The 15971-nt window shown below is 56.8% G+C and overlaps 1 protein-coding gene across 1 annotated transcript in view; it reads right to left on the bottom strand.

Annotated features, from left to right (window-relative positions):
* Positions 1 to 1355: 1355 nt before the first annotated feature.
* The window catches only part of HLF (HLF transcription factor, PAR bZIP family member), a 43284-nt gene continuing 28668 nt past the window's right edge, over positions 1356 to 15971 (bottom strand). Inside the window, exons 3-4 of the mRNA XM_064150506.1 lie at positions 5004 to 5224; positions 1356 to 1596 (exon numbers count right to left, since the gene is read on the bottom strand). Of these exons, the coding sequence (XP_064006576.1) occupies positions 1381 to 1596; positions 5004 to 5224 (437 nt within the window). The 3' untranslated portion in view covers positions 1356 to 1380. The remainder of the gene's footprint in view (positions 1597 to 5003; positions 5225 to 15971) is intronic.

Raw genomic sequence — 15971 nt, 5'->3', positions numbered from 1 at the left:
GGCGACTCCACCACCTCCCCGGGCAGCCCATTCCAGTAGCCAATGACTCTCTCAGTGAAGAACATACATACACGCCACACATGTCACACACACACACACACGTCACATGTAGACATGTCATGCACGTGCACAGATGTGTCACACGTGTCACACACAAGTACAGACATGCCACATAGAATCATAGTATCAACCAGGTTGGAAGAGACCTCCAAGATTGTCCAGTCCAACCTAGCACCCAGCCCTAACCAGTCAACTAGACATAGATATCACACACATACAGACATGTCATACACATGCACAGATGTGTCACACACACAAGTACAGACATGTCACTCACATACACGTCACACACACAGACATGTCTCACACACACAAGTACAGATGTGTCACACACACATCACTCACACAGACATGTCACACACGTGTCACTCACACACATAAGTACAGACATGTCACTCACACACAGACATGTCACACACGTGTCACACACACAAGTACAGACATGTCCCTCACACACAGACATGTCACACATGTGTCATACACACACATAAGTACAGACATGTCACTCACACACAGACATGTCACACACGTGTCACACACACATAAGTACAGACATGTCACACACACAGACATGTCACACACGTGTGTCTCACACACACATAAGTAGAGACATGTCACTCACACACAGACATGTCACACACATGTCACACACACATAAGTACAGACATGTCACACACAGACATGTCACACACGTGTCACTCACACACATAAGTAGAGACATGTCACTCACACACAGACATGTCACACACATGTCACACACACATAAGTACAGACATGTCACACACAGACATGTCACACACGTGTCACTCACACACATAAGTACAGACATGTCACTCACACACAGACATGTCGCACACGTGTCACTCACACACAAGTACAGACATGTCCCTCAGACACACACGTCACTCACACACAAGTACAGACATGTCCCTCACACACACACGTCACTCACACACAAGTACAGACATGTCCCTCAGACACACACGTCACTCACACACAAGTACAGACATGCCACCCACGCACACAGGTGTGTCCCACAGGTGTGTGCCGCAGGCGCGTCGCGCACACGCGGACGCAGACACGAAGCTACCCCAGCAGGTGAAGTGGGTTTTGTTTCTGCTGCTTGCTGAAGTGCCGAAGCCAGCAGGGTGGGGGTGGGGGTGCTGCCATCCGCCAGCAAACGCTGCCCAGCCAGCCAGTGCCAACCCGCCCCGCGACGCCCCGAACACAAAGGAAATAAAGAGGAAAACCGAACCGAGCCAACAACCCCACCCCCCCCCGACCCCTCCACCCCACCCTTGCCCTGGCCACTGCCGCCGCTCACAGGGGCCCGTGGCGCGCCTCGTACTTGGCCAGGACGTTCTTGCACTTGCCCAGCTCCTTGCGCAGGTCGGCTACCTCCTGGCGCAGGGCTGAGTTCTCCTTCTCCAGGAAGGAGGCGCGGATGGCGATCTGGTTCTCCTTCAGGCGCCGCGCGTCGCGCGACCGCTTGGCTGCCATGTTGTTCTTTCTGCGCCGCGCCCAGTACTTGTCGTCCTGTTGGGGGGGACACACACAAACCACAGCCTGCAGCCCCCCTCCAAGCTTAAAGAGGCCTACAAGAAAGCTGGGGAAGGGGTTGGAGTGGATTGGATGCGGAAGATGTTGTGGATGGGAGGAGTGGGGCAGGCATTGGCGCAGGTTGCCCAGGGAGGTTGTGGGGCACAGAAGCACCCAATGGGATCTTTGATCCCATTGGGTGCTTCTGTGCTCCACAACCTCCCTGGAGGTGTTTAAGGCCAGGCTGGATGAGGTCTTGAGTGACCTGGGCTGGTAGGAGGTGTCCTTGCCCATGCGGAAGATGTTGCTGATGGGAGGGGTGGGGCAGGCATTGGCGCAGGTTGCCCAGGGAGGTTGTGGAGCACAGAAGCACCCAATGGGATCTTTGATCCCATTGGGTGCTTCTGTGCTCCACAACCTCCCTGGAGGTGTTTAAGGCCAGGTTGGATGAGGTCCTGAGTGACCTGGGCTGGTGGGAGGGTGTCCCTGCCCATGGCTGAGCTTTAAGGTCCCTTCTAACCCAAACCATTCTGAGGTTCTATCAATAATTGGGTATGTTGAGCGTGGAGAAGAGAAGCATCAGGGGAGACCTTAGTGCCATGGACCAGGACATAAAGGGTGGTTGCCAGAAGGAGAGAGACTCCCTCTAAACAAGGGGTGTTAGAGACAAGTTCTTGCTGAGGGCATTCCCACTGGACTCCAGAAGAAAATGTTTCCCCATGAGAACAGTTGGACACTGGAATCATCTCCTGAAGGCAGCAGTGCAGTGCCCTGCACAGGGCACTTTGAAGCCCTCAGCTTGCCAGGGTGCTGAGCCAGCTCATTTCAGCTCCACCATCACCTAGAAAGGTTCAACCAGATGATCTTTGGAGTCCCTTCCAAGCTGGCATTCTGGGATTCTGTGACTTCACCTGGCCCAGCCTGCTCTGATATCTCAGACACCGTGGGGAGAAAAGTGCCAGCTTTGCATGGCACAACCCAGCCAGGGAGCAGAGATGCTCCTGTCAAACCCTTTACACTAACCCTTTCATCCTGTCGACTGCCAGCTCCTCCAAGGGACAAGAAGCCCTGCTCCAGCAGCACACCTCTGCTATCCACCTGACCTAGCCAGCACAGCCTCCTTCTCGAGGGTGACTCACTCCTCACCAGCTGCTGGAGCAGCTCTAATCTCCTGAGCCTGCCTGCTCCTCCAGCACCTGGTACCACCTACCTTGGTTACCCTGTTCAAAGTTCTTCCCCTGCTGAACTTCAGAGCGCTCCTTCCACTAGACAGACTGCCCAGGGCCTCATCCAACCTGGCCTCATCCACGCCTGGCCTCCAGGAGGCATCCACGACCTCCCTGGCCAACCTGTGCCAGCATCACTGGTGCCTGTGGTTCTCATCCCAGCAAGCAGGAGGCCACAGCACCACATCCACAAGGGGCAGGAGCCATCTGCTGTCACCTTGCACTGAACAGACACCAACACCACTCCCCTGCCTTTTGGCATGAGCCACGCCAGGCCTCCTTCTGGTGCTCTGCACCTTCTGCTGCCTGCACAAGGCAAAGCAAGAGCAGAACAACTGCTACAAGTGCTCCAGAACCACTTCAGGGCAGTTTGTCTTAAAGAGGTGCACAGCAATGCTGGTCTGGAGCCAGTGTGTCTCTAACCTGTTCTTCACCTGCATGGAGACAGGACCCCCAGAAATCCTCTTACCAACAAGCCTGCAGCAAAAAGCTATGACCCAAATCTTGTTTATAATTTCCCATCTCATTCCTCCCCATAAAAAATCAGCTTTAAGCAATTTATTAGTGTGCCACCTAGGCTTCATCCCTCTTTATTTTAACGAATTGCTATGGCAAATCCCTTAATCCAGGCCTGGAAGAGGTAAGGCTGGCATTTCACAATCACATGCAACCCAGAGACGATTGACTGCTCTAATCTGCTTACCCTCCCCCGGCACCCAGCTCCACAAGCCAGGCTCGAAGCAGCACTTGGGTCAAGCACTCTGCAACGAGTCAAGGGCACCCCATGGGATTAGCTCAGGGAGACCCAAGACCCTGAACTTCTAGTCTCAGGCTGAAAACTTTTCTGACCCACTGCTGCATGCAGGACACTGGCATTGTCCACCTCTGCCATGGAGCAGTCCAGCAGCATCCTTGGCAGAGTTTGCTTTGATGAGTAAAGACACCTGGGAACCACCACCAATGGCACTAAGGAGCAAACCCCTGCCTCCTGACACCCACACAGCTGCTGCTGTGTCACAGAATCCCAGCGTGGTGGGGTTGGAGGGGACCTCTGAGTATCATCCAGTCTACCCACCCTGGTAAAGCAGGGGCACCCACAGCAGCTTGTCCAGAAGCCAGTGTCCAGGTGGGTTTGGACTCTCTCCAGAGAAGGAGACTCCACAACCCTTTCTTAGCCACAAAAGCACATGGCTGGCTCATGGCATCAAACATGGCAGCCTCTCTACCATGCCACCAGTAAAATCTGCCCAGGTGAGTGATGGCAAGGGGCAGAGAAACCTTCTGACCCCAAGCTGAAGGTACTGCAGACCAAGTGACAGCAACATCCCATGGGAATGTTGCCTCAAAAACACACAGTCAGGGCTTGCCACCGACTCCAGCAGGCCTGCAGGCTGAGTCCTGGGGGGCAGCAGCAGCTTGCAGGCTGTGTCTTGCAGGGTGGCAGCAGCAGAAGAATGAAACTGGGTACTGACTGCATCAGATAAAAAAATCCTCTTGGGAATGACAAAGTGGGAACAGGGCTTTGCAAATCATGGCCACTTTCACAGTTGTCTGATAAGCTCAGCTGATCAATTTGTTCTCCTCTCATGTCAGCAGCAGAGAGGCACGGCCAAGGCTGCTCCAAGTATTGCATTCATCCTATTTTTTAATACTGTATTAAAACACAGCTCTTGGCAGAATAATTTTGTCCCATTTTCCTACAACTAATCGAGACTCTTTCACCTAGGAGTGTTCCTGTTCATTACTGACCACAGCTCCCAAAGAAGACTCAACCTGCTTCACGGTGTCCCTACCAGGGACCTCCGTGAGCCCCGTAAGAGATGGATCCTTCCTCGAAGAGCTCAGCAAATGCTGACGAGACAAAGGATGGAGGAAAAGGGAGCAGGATCAGACTGTTTCATAAGTGGGAAATATGGGACAAAGTGAGGCTGCCCAAGGTCACACAGGAAGTCTTTGGCATGCAAAGGAAATGAATATTGATCTCATGAATTTCAGCTGTTGTGTAACTAACAAGGGACATCCTCCCCACGGCCTCATTCGGAGCCCTGCGTGGCCTTACCCTGCAACACAGCCCCGTTTGCTTGGGCAGATTTCTCTTGCATGAGCAAACAGATTTGTGCTCCAAAGCTGCACCTCAGAGAGGCTGCAGGTAGAGCCTCGCCACCAGCTCCAACTTACCTTCAGGTCATCTGGGATGAAGACTTTCCGAGCCTTCTTAATCATGGGCTGCGGCTTCAGCTCTTCTTCGGAGAACTTGCGCTTGCGAGGGTCAAACATCTCCTGGCCAGGAATGCTGGAAAGAGCAAGGTCTGCAGGGTCAGGTTCGTAGCCAACAGGAACCTGGATAGTCTCAGGATCAATGGGACTCGGTGTGTTTCGGTTTGCTGGCAAGATCTGACCTACAGGAACAAAGGACAAATTTGGCTCTGTTAGAAGAAAATCACAGGATCATAGAATGGGTTAGGTTGGAAGGGACCTCAAGGGTCAGCCAGTGCCAGCCCCCCAGCATCGGCAGGGACACCTCCCACTAGAACAGGTCGCTCAAGGACTCAGCCAGTCTGGTTCTGAACACCTCCAGGGAGGTTGTGAAGCACAAAATTGATTGATTCTGTGATTGGAGTGACTCTGTGCTCCACAACCTCCCTGGGCAACCTGTGCCAGTGTCTCACCACACTCACTGCAGAGAACCCTTTCCTCACAGCCACTTTCAATCTCCCCTCTGCCACTTCAAACCCATTCCTCTTCCTCCTCCTCCTCTCATCACAAGACATTGTCAGTAGTCCCTCTCCAGCCCTCCTGCAGTCCCCTTCAGAGCCTGCAAGGCCACTCCAAGCTCTCCTGGAAGCCTTCTCCTCTCCAGGCTGCAGAGCCCCAACTCTCTCAGCCTGTGCTCAGAGCAGAGCTGCTGCAGCCCTCTCAGCATCTTGGTGGCCTCCTCTGCACTGGCTCCAACCCTTCCATGTGCTGCTTGTGCTGGGGGCTGCAGAAGTGCCCCCAGGGCTGCAGGTGGGGTGTGAGGAGAGCAGAGCCAAGGGGCAGAATCCCCTCCCTTGCCCTGCTGCCCACACTGCTCTGGCTGCAGCCCAGCACAGGGTTGCTGTCCCCTAGGCTGCATATGCAAATGCTCAAATATGCATGTGCCAATACTCAAATCCTACCACTGAGGATGGATTTGGGAAGACCCCTGAACACTAGAAGCAATTATTCTTGAAGCCTGGGAGGCTGTGAATGCTCACTCCCTGGAGGTGTTCAAGGCCAGGTTGGATGAAGCCTTGGGCAGCCTATTCTAGTGGGAGGTGTCCCTGGCTATGGCAGGGGGTTGGAACCAGATGAGTTTCAAGGTCCTTTCCAACCTAAACCACTCTGTGACTCTATGGTTCTCAGCCTGCACTGTAAACTGGGTGTTGTGACACTCTGCAGGGCACACGTTCAGATCCAGACACACTCATGCTGCTATTTTCAGAGCTGGCTGCCAGTTTTGGTTGCTCAGGCTGGATGCCTACCTAAGATCCCCAAGTGGATGGTGAGCTGCAGCAGGCTGCAGGCAGAAGTCACACTGCTCCAATGCATGCCCCGACATTCGGATCACAAATCCCAAGTGCTGTCATTTTAGACAGCTTTATCCACCCTCCCAGCTTGCTCACACACAGACTTCTACTGCTCCTCTCAGGGCTGGCTGAGTTTACAGCTTAACACTGTATAGCACTTGCCAGAGGACAATCTCTCAGTGAGCTGCACTTCCAAGTTGTGCTGAAGCACTCCACCCAGGAACTGCTGCTGCCCATAAACCCTGCCAGTGATACTCCAGGAGACAGCAAAGGGTGGGGAGACACTGGAGTAGGGTGCCTAGAGAGCCTGTGGAGGATCCTAGAGGTGTTCAAGGCTGGATGAGCCCTTGAGCAACCTGGGCTACTAGGAGGTGTCCCTGCCCATGGCAAGGGCGGTTGGAACTAGATGAGCCTTAAGGTCCCTTCCAATCGAAACCATTCTATGAATCTGTAAGAGAAGAAGGGGACACAGTCTCAAGCTGTGCCAGGGCAGGTCTAGGCTGGATGTTAGGAGGAAGTTGTTGGCAGAGAGTGATTGGCATTGGAATGGGCTGCCCAAGGAGGTGGTGAAGAGACAAGACTGGCTGGGGCACTTAGTGCCATAGTCTAGTTGACTGGACTAGTTGGTTGGGTGATAAGTTGGACTGGACGACTTTAGAGGTCTCTTCCAACCTGGCTGGTTCTATGATTCTATGAATGTGAAAGGCTACAAATACCTAAAGGAGCTCTGCAGCACTCAAAGGAAGTGGATTTATGCCACACTGCTCTTTTATGGCATAGAAAAACCTCCCAAAGAGCAGCCTCTGCCCAGGCAGGAATGCCACCCCCCTGGTTTCTTTTGTACCTGCAGACAGAGCCTTCCAAGGTGCTACAGCACTGAGCCGGGCACCACTCCTGCTCCAAGTCCAACTTAAAATCTCAACCAAAGGTTCCAAATATAGGATCTCAAAGTCAGCTGCCTCAACACTGAGTGTCCCCGGGGGCAGAGCTTTCAGGAGGCTCCACATGCCTCAGAAGCCCAAGCCTCAGAGACTTCAGAGGGAGGCCTGACTGAAGCAGATGGTCTTTTGTCCCGACGGCTATCAGCTAACTCAGGTTGACGCCAGAGACACGACGGCGGTCATGAGCACTCACAGAAACATCCTGCAGCTGCGTAACGTTTCCTGACCGGTGCCCCCATGCGCAGGGTTTGGGGTGTGAAAGGGTAAACACGAGATGCCAGCGCTAGCTCCAAGGCCAGGGTGAACAATGCAGGTCTTATTTTAAGCGATACTTGGCCCGCAGGGAAGACGCAGAGGGGACCTGCGCTGCGCAGAGCCCAGCTGGGTAGCGCCGGGACTGCCTTCTGCAGCTCCCGCGTTAAACCCCTGCTGACAAATCAGCGGCGGGCAGGGCTGAGGAAGGCCCTGGGAGGAGGATCAGAGTTGGTACAGAATGTATGCACCCATAGGAGAAGGAGCAAGGGGGAAGGATGCTCCTGCCCGCGCCGCGCCAGCAGCTCAGCGCCTGCTCCCCTGCCGCCGGGCACGGCACCACCTCCCCCGGCCGCCGAGGCCTCGGCGATGGAAACCGGAGGCTTCCGATGGGCCTTGCTAACGAAACCGGCCAGCAACAGGTCTGCTCGGTGCTGGCCACGGGCGCCGAGGCAGAGCCTGGCAGGAGGCGGCACTACCGTTAGGGCAGCGGCAGGGCAGCAGCAGGAGGCGGCAGCACCGTTAGGGCAGCGGTAGCGGCGGTAGCGGCGGCAGCAGCGGGCAGTAGCAGCAGCAGCAGCGGGCAGCGGCAGCAGCAGCAGCGGGCAGCGGCAGCAGCGGCAGCAGCAGCAGCAGCAGCGGGCAGCGCTCTGCCGCTGTGTGCCCGCCCGAGGGCGCCCCTGGCCGCTGCGGCCCGGCCCCGCGTTCCGGCAGCCGCCGCCCGCAGCCGGAGCAGCGCCCAGCAGCGGGCAGGCAGTGCGGCTCGCACAGACGCCGCCCGGAGCCAGCTGCCGTTAACGGGGGGTGTCGGAGGCTGCTGTGCCTGTGCGGCTGCTGGGGGCAAAGCCAGGCCAGGAGCGGCTCTGGAGCCAGCCCCGGCTCAGTGCGCCGAGGCGAGCTCGGAGCCTTGCTTTAAATGGACGGCTAATCTCATTTCGGCTCTCCGGGCTGGCAGAAACAGCCTTGTTTAAAGGATTAAAGGCAGGAAAGCCTCCTTTGATGCGAGTGTGCTTGTAGCAGAGCAGCCAGCTCGGTTTTTAACGCACAGTCAGATCTCGCCCAGTCTGTAACGCAGATAAAGAGGCAGGCGCTAGCTCGGGACGTGGCTGCAGTGAGGATGAGAGCGGTTCTGAAAGTCAAACCCGATTGTGCAATCCGCCCCAGCTTCCTCACTGCCACCAAGGAGCCTGTATTTAACTACTGCTGCAGCTGGAGATACAGAGTATCAGTCCATCGGTGCCCTAGAATGTGCCACATTGCACAATGCCATCAGCTTCCTCACCGCTGGCCAGGTGGGGTTGGGCTCTGCTGCCAGGCAACCAGCAACAGAACACGGGGACACAGCCTCAAGCTGTGCCAGGGCAGGTCTAGGCTGCATGTGAGGAGGAATTTGTTGTCAGAGAGAGTGATTGGCACTGGAATGGGCTGCCCAGGGAGGTGGTGGAGTGGCCGTGGCAGGAGGTGTTGAAGCCAAGCCTGGCTGGGGCACTGAGTGCCATGGTCTGGTTGGTTGGGCAGGGCTGGGTGCTAGGTTGGGCTGGATGAGCTTGGAGGTCTCTGCCAGCCTGCTGGATTCTGTGATTCTAAGAAACTCTACAGCATCTCTGAGAAAGCAAGCACAAAACCCTCCCTTTGAAACACAGAAACTCAGGAACTGCATCTTGCCAAAGCAACAGCAAAACAAAGAGCAAAGAGCAGTGCATCTCCAAGGTGATCCAGGAGAGGAACCTACAGCAATCAAGATCCTGCCTTGTTCCCTCTGTCACACATTTGATAGGTTCAGATCCTTAAGGGGAAGCTGTGAAGTTTCAAGTACAATGAAACCTGTGAAACCACCTCCAGGATCAGCAGAAATCAGTCACCTCCTCAAAGCTGGGCTTTAAAGTAGAACAAAATCATTTCCTAGGCATTTGGTGATGCTTTGAAAAGGAGAGAATGCCTGAGGGGGATGCTGGTGCCAGCTCCTGAGCAGGTTTCCCTGTGCCCCAGCAGCAGGAAGGGGATTTTCAGTCTCACTGCTCACAGCACAAGGCACAGTGTCAGCTTTGTCAGTCACAGAGTGGGTTGGGTTGGGAAGGACCTCAAAGCTCATCCAGTTCCAAGACTCCTGCCATGGGCAGGGACACCTCCCACCAGCACAGGTTGCTCATCAAGCCTGGCCTTGAACACCTCCAGGGAGGTTGTGGAGCACAGAAGCACCCAATGTGATCAAAGATCAAAGATCACACTCAGTGCTTCTGTGCTCCACAACCTCCCTGAGCAACCTGTGCCAGGGTCTCCTCACCCTCAATGCCAAGAAATTCTTCCACTACCCCTGGTCTACAGAGCTCTCCCCTCCCTCAGCAAACATGAAGACATCCCAATACCAAAGCAAAGCTCACTCAAGATGAATGCTGTTGACCAAAGCGAAGCCTGAACTCATCATGTGCACAGCTGAACATCAGCAGCGAGGAGCCTGAAGCCCTGGGAGATAACTGCTAGGTGCACTCCTCCATGGGTGCCTGCAGCTTGGCTCTCTCCTCTGTCACACTCCTGCTAGTGACTGGGAGCTCCACTGAGAGCAGCAGAGCTAATGAGTGTGTCTGAAACCAGAGGAACCAGTATTGCCTTGTCCAATGCTCTACCTTAGCCAACTCATGGCTCTCAGTCTCTTTTGATTTACTCCGTCAAGCTCTGCCTGTGACACAAGCCAGGAGCCTGTCCTGGTTAGTTCACTGGCCAATGGCCACCACACCTATGTGCTGCTGGAGCTCCTGGCAACCCAAGACAATGCCAGGGGCTGTGCTGGCCTTGGCACTGCCATTGGCATCCTGGCCTAGCTCAGGAGCAGTGTGGGCAGCAGGACAAGGGAGGTGCTTCTGCCCCTGTACTCAGCACTGCTCAGGACACTCCTGGAGTGCTGTGTCCAGTTCTGGGCTTCTCCAGTCAAGAGAGATGTTGAGGTGCTGGAAGGTGTTTGGAGAAGGGCAGCAAGGCTGGGGAGGGGCCTGGAGCAGAGCCCTGTGAGGAGAGGCTGAGGGAGCTGGGGGGGTGCAGCCTGCAGCAGAGGAGGCTCAGGGCAGAGCTCACTGCTGTCTGCATCTCCCTGCAGGGAGGCTGTAGCCAGGTGGGGTTGGGCTCTGCTGCCAGGCAGCCAGCACCAGAGCAAGGGGACACAGCCTGAAGCTGTGCCAGGGCAGGTTTGGGCTGGATGAGCTTGGAGGTCTCTTCCAGCCTGGTTGATTCTATGCTGCAGGGGTACAGTAAGTGGGCTCACATTACAGGACTCTCCCAGCCCCTTGAGCTGTGCAAGCCTCCTGCCAATTTTTTTGCAGGGTGTTATTTTTATGCACTAAATTCCTCACAATCAGAGGTAGGTCAAATAAGCACAGCAAGCCGAACGTCATGTGCCCAGCAGCCCACTAATCCTCACATCAGCAAGCTCCACAGCTGTCAAAACAGCCAGAGAAAGAGCTGATGGGAGGCTGTGATGCACAGGGAATCAGGCAAGGAGGAAGCCTCCAGCCCCGGCAGAGGTAAAGCCCCCTCGCTGCTGGGGCTGGGGAGCCAGCAGCCTTCCTCGCCCGTCCCTGTGTTATTCAAGCAGCCTGAGGGCAGCACAGCGGCCAAGGCTGCACAGCCCTGGTGTGCCTGCACCGTTTCATCTGCTCAGCTTTGTTCTCAATGGGGGCCGACCACTGCCAAGTGTTCTGGAAAGAACTTGGCCCCTCTGTGAAGCTGCTGGGATGAGAGCTCTTGAGCACTGAGCTCTCTTGGAAGCGCAGCTGCAGAGCTGCAGGGTGGTGGTGGAGGCAAGCTGGGAACAATGCTGAATGGAAACTTCCCCTCACACCACCCCGCTGATGTGTCTCAAGCGTGGCCTGGAGAGACCACAACTATGTCAACACTGGCCTTGTGTCTGGAGGCTTTCCCACTCGTGGGACTCCACTCAAGCTCCACGGAGGGTGCCAGGATGGGCAGCTCCAGGTGACTCCCGGCAAAGGAAGCTGCAGGTTGTGACAGCCCCAGCAGGCACAGCTGCCCCAGCTGTTGCCTCTGCTAAGGTTCTTGGGGCTGCTCTGGCAGACACTAGCAAGAGCAGAGCATTTTCCAGAAAGGACTTGAAAGAAATCTGGCTGTTCTGACCCTTCCAGTCCTCACTCCTCCCAGCAGAGACTGCCAGCGAGGAAGTCCAACGTAATGGCAACATTTCAGTGCAGCTCCCTGTTCAAAGAGAGATGGACTCAGGCCATGCACTCGTGTCATCTAGGTCACCAAACGCCTGGGCAAAGAACAACCACCAAGCCCTCAGCTTCCAATTGCTTGTGGCAGCTCAAATTCACCACTGCAAAGCAGGGCAGCGTCTTCATGCACCTTCAACCCCAAAATGCTGACCTGACATCATGGGCATCAAAATCACCACGGCCTGACCCTTCACCCCCTCCTCTGGAACACCCCAGCTGTGCCCAGGAGAGCTCAGATGGAAGTAGCCTCTTCAGCTGCGCAGGCTTGCCGCCCGTGCGCAGGAGATCCCCGCTGAACCACGTGGAGCTCAGTTCTGAATCATTCAGCTCCACAGAACTGTGCCTGCTTCTCAGAACCTCTCCCTTCCCTCAGCCCCTCCACCCTCGAGCGGCTCAGCAGCTGGCTGGGGAACAGCGAGGAGGGAGAGACGAGAGAAGGGAGGGGAAATGTTCTCAGCAAAATATTTATCCCCTGTTTTCTGCACACGTGTTGGAAGGAAAGCAAAGAGGAGTTTCTCACTCAATTGATTAGCAGCCCGGAGATGAGCAGTGCTTGCTCATGGCTTCTCCTTCTGTCAGCTGAAGGTACTGGGGGTCTGTCAGCCAGACCACAGAGCAGGGCAGCTTTGCTGCCAGATGCTCCTCACCCCAGTGCAGTGCCCACCTGGATGCTGGCCAGCGCCCTGGGACAGCTCCAGCTCACAGCCTGGCCCAGACTAATCTGCTGTCCACGTCTGCATGAACCCCTTCCAGCTCCAGGAAACGCCAGCTCAGGGCAGAGCACAAGGCTGTGGGCAGGGATGGAGAGCAGCAGAGATCCCCACAGGCAGGGGCACCAGGGAGGAGGGAAAGGAGTTCTGAGACTGAGTGCAGGGGAGGCCACGAAGAGGAGCCAAGGGCTGGAGCAGCTCTGCTGTGAGCACAGGCTGAGGGAGGTGGGGGAAGGCAGCCTGCAGAGGAGAAGGCTCCAGGGGCACCTCAGAGCTGCCTGAAGGGATCCTGCAGGAAGGCTGCAGAAGGACTTTTGCTGAGGGGGTCTGAGACAGGCCAAGGGGGAAGGGTTTGAAGCTGAGCCAGAGCAGGGTGAGAGTGGAGCTGAGGAAGTTGTTCTTCCTTGTGAGGGTGGTGAGAGTCTGGCACAGGCTGCCCAGGGAGGCTGTGGCTGCCTCCTGCCTGGGGCTGCTCAAGGCCAGGTTGGATGAGGCCTTGAGCAGCTGAGCCTAGCTGAGAGGTGTCCCTGGGCACGGCAGGGGGCCTGGAGTAGATGAGCCCTGAGGTCCCTCCCAACCCGAGCCATTCCAGGGTGCAAGGCCAGCATCTCATCAGGCTGTAACTCCTCAGTCAGGCTCACAAACATCATCTAACTTTTCTGCTGAATATCTGAGTGTCTTCCAGAGACCAAACCAAGTGCATGGGCAGTAAGACCATGACCTGCAGCAGCCCTCAAGGGAGCCACAGCCACACTGTGATCCTCCAGCCCTCCAACGGCAGGACAAACCCAAGCCCCCTCTGCCCGGGGGGTGAAGACGACACTTCACCGCTGGCTCCGCCGATGTTAGCAGTCAGAGGAGCCTGATTCTCTCCGAGGCAAGAGGAGATTCTTTTGCCCGGTGCTCCGCCCTGGCACAGCCAATTCCTCTGCCTCTTACCTTACACCAACCGGACTCTGCTGACCGTGGGCTGACTGCAAACGCTCCCGGAGGAAAGGAGGATTTCAGTCTCTGCTCCTAGCACCCCGAGGGGCTGGCAGCCCAGCAGTGCCTGTTCGGAGCTGCCCTCCTGAGGAAGCTCTCAGCACTGCTTCCAGGCCTGCTGCCGACCCTTCCCCCCGCACTGCCCTCCCCACCCCAGCACAGGCAGCACTGCAGCCCTGCTCAGCCTCTCTGACGCTTCCCATTAGAGCATGCAGCCTCCAGGGCCTCAGCCCTCTGCCAGACCTCAGCTTCTGTTTGATCTGTGTGCTCCAGTGAGGCTTCTGCCAAAACCCTTCTAAGGTTTCCCAGAAAAGGGCCAGCAAAAATACTTTGTTTTGAACCTGGTACACGTTTCTGGCAAGCTTCTGCATGGCCCTCAGCTAGGGGCCTGGGCACTGGGAGAGAAGAAAGCTCCTGACCTGTGCTAGGGGCCTGGGCACTGGGAGAGAAGGAAGCTCCTGACCTGTGCTAGGGGCCTGGGCACTGGGAGAGAAGGAAGCTCCTGACCTGTGCTGGTGGCCTGGGCACTGGGAGAGAAGGAAGCTCCTGGGCTGTGCTAGAGGCCTGGGCACTGGGAGAGAAGGAAGCTCCTGGGCTGTGCTAGGGGCCTGGGCACTGGGAGAGAAGGAAGCTCCTGGGCTGTGCTAGGGGCCTGGGCACTGGGAGAGAAGGAAGCTCCTGGGCTGTGCTAGGGGCCTGGGCACTGGGAGAGAAGGAAGCTCCTGGGCTGTGCTGGTGGCCTGGGCACTGGGAGAGAAGGAAGCTCCTGACCTGTGCTAGGGGCCTGGGCACTGGGAGAGAAGGAAGCTCCTGACCTGTGCTGGTGGCCTGGGCACTGGGAGAGAAGGAAGCTCCTGACCTGTGCTAGGGGCCTGGGCACTGGGAGAGAAGGAAGCTCCTGGGCTGTGCTGGTGGCCTGGGCACTGGGAGAGAAGGAAGCTCCTGACCTGTGCTAGGGGCCTGGGCACTGGGAGAGAAGGAAGCTCCTGACCTGTGCTGGTGGCCTGGGCACTGGGAGAGAAGGAAGCTCCTGACCTGTGCTAGGGGCCTGGGCACTGGGAGAGAAGGAAGCTCCTGGGCTGTGCTAGGGGCCTGGGCACTGGGAGAGAAGGAAGCTCCTGGGCTGTGCTAGGGGCCTGGGCACTGGGAGAGAAGGAAGCTCCTGGGCTGTGCTAGGGGCCTGGGCACTGGGAGAGAAGGAAGCTCCTGGGCTGTGCTAGGGGCCTGGGCACTGGGAGAGAAGGAAGCTCCTGGGCTGTGCTAGGGGCCTGGGCACTGGGAGAGAAGGAAGCTCCTGGGCTGTGCTGGTGGCCTGGGCACTGGGAGAGAAGGAAGCTCCTGACCTGTGCTAGAGGCCTGGGCACTGGGAGAGAGGGAAGCTCCTGGGCTGTGCTAGGGGCCTGGGCACTGGGAGAGAAGGAAGCTCCTGGGCTGTGCTAGGGGCCTGGGCACTGGGAGAGAAGGAAGCTCCTGACCTGTGCTAGAGGCCTGGGCACTGGGAGAGAGGGAAGCTCCTGGGCTGTGCTAGGGGCCTGGGCACTGGGAGAGAAGGAAGCTCCTGGGCTGTGCTAGGGGCCTGGGCACTGGGAGAGAAGGAAGCTCCTGGGCTGTGCTAGGGGCCTGGGCACTGGGAGAGAAGGAAGCTCCTGGGCTGTGCTAGGGGCCTGGGCACTGGGAGAGAAGGAAGCTCCTGACCTGTGCTAGGGGCCTGGGCACTGGGAGAGAGGGAAGCTCCTGACCTGTGCTAGGGGCCTGGGCACTGGGAGAGAAGGAAGCTCCTGACCTGTGCTAGGGGCCTGGGCACTGGGAGAGAAGGAAGCTCCTGGGCTGTGCTGGTGGCCTGGGCACTGGGAGAGAAGGAAGCTCCTGGGCTGTGCATTGGGAGAAAGGGAAGCTCCTGGAGCACTGCTGCTGCCCTTAGGTCTGCCTTCTTGGCACCTACACTTCCTGCATGCTAAGGCTGGGTGAGAATGGAGCAGTTTGTCACCATGGAGCTTGAGGAGAGGACAGTCAAGACTGGAGGTGAGGAAGAGATTCTTGATAGGAGGAGTGGGGAGACACTGGCACAGGTTGCCCGGGGAGGTTGTGGATCACAGAACCACCAGATGCGATAGTGCTGGGGGACAGGTTGGGCTGGATGAGCTGGAGGTCTCTTCCAACCTGGTTGATGCTATGGTTAGGACTCAAAGCTGAGAAAGGGGCAAGGAGGTGAGGAAGGTGAAGATGAGGGAGGCTGGCAACCAAGGAGTATGAATTCATGATTCTGTGAGTAGGGGCAGAGAGCCTGGAAGAAGGCTGGGATGAACACTTTCAGGATGGTACAAACAAGGCTCCAGGTTCCCCACTGCCATGAAGTGAACTGGCACAGTGCCCTGCCCCCTTCCAGCTCCTCAGAGCAAGCTGACATCCCCTCCTCAGCCAGGACACTGGGGGGTGCCATCAGGTCCGTTCCTCCTCATTTCCAAGGCACCTGCCATAGGGGGTGGGG

Source organism: Pogoniulus pusillus, chromosome 11, assembly GCF_015220805.1.
Source record: "Pogoniulus pusillus isolate bPogPus1 chromosome 11, bPogPus1.pri, whole genome shotgun sequence".
Classification (NCBI taxonomy): domain Eukaryota; kingdom Metazoa; phylum Chordata; class Aves; order Piciformes; family Lybiidae; genus Pogoniulus; species Pogoniulus pusillus.
The sequence above is the reverse complement of the archived record's forward strand: the minus strand, read 5'-3'. Positions and strand labels throughout refer to the sequence as shown.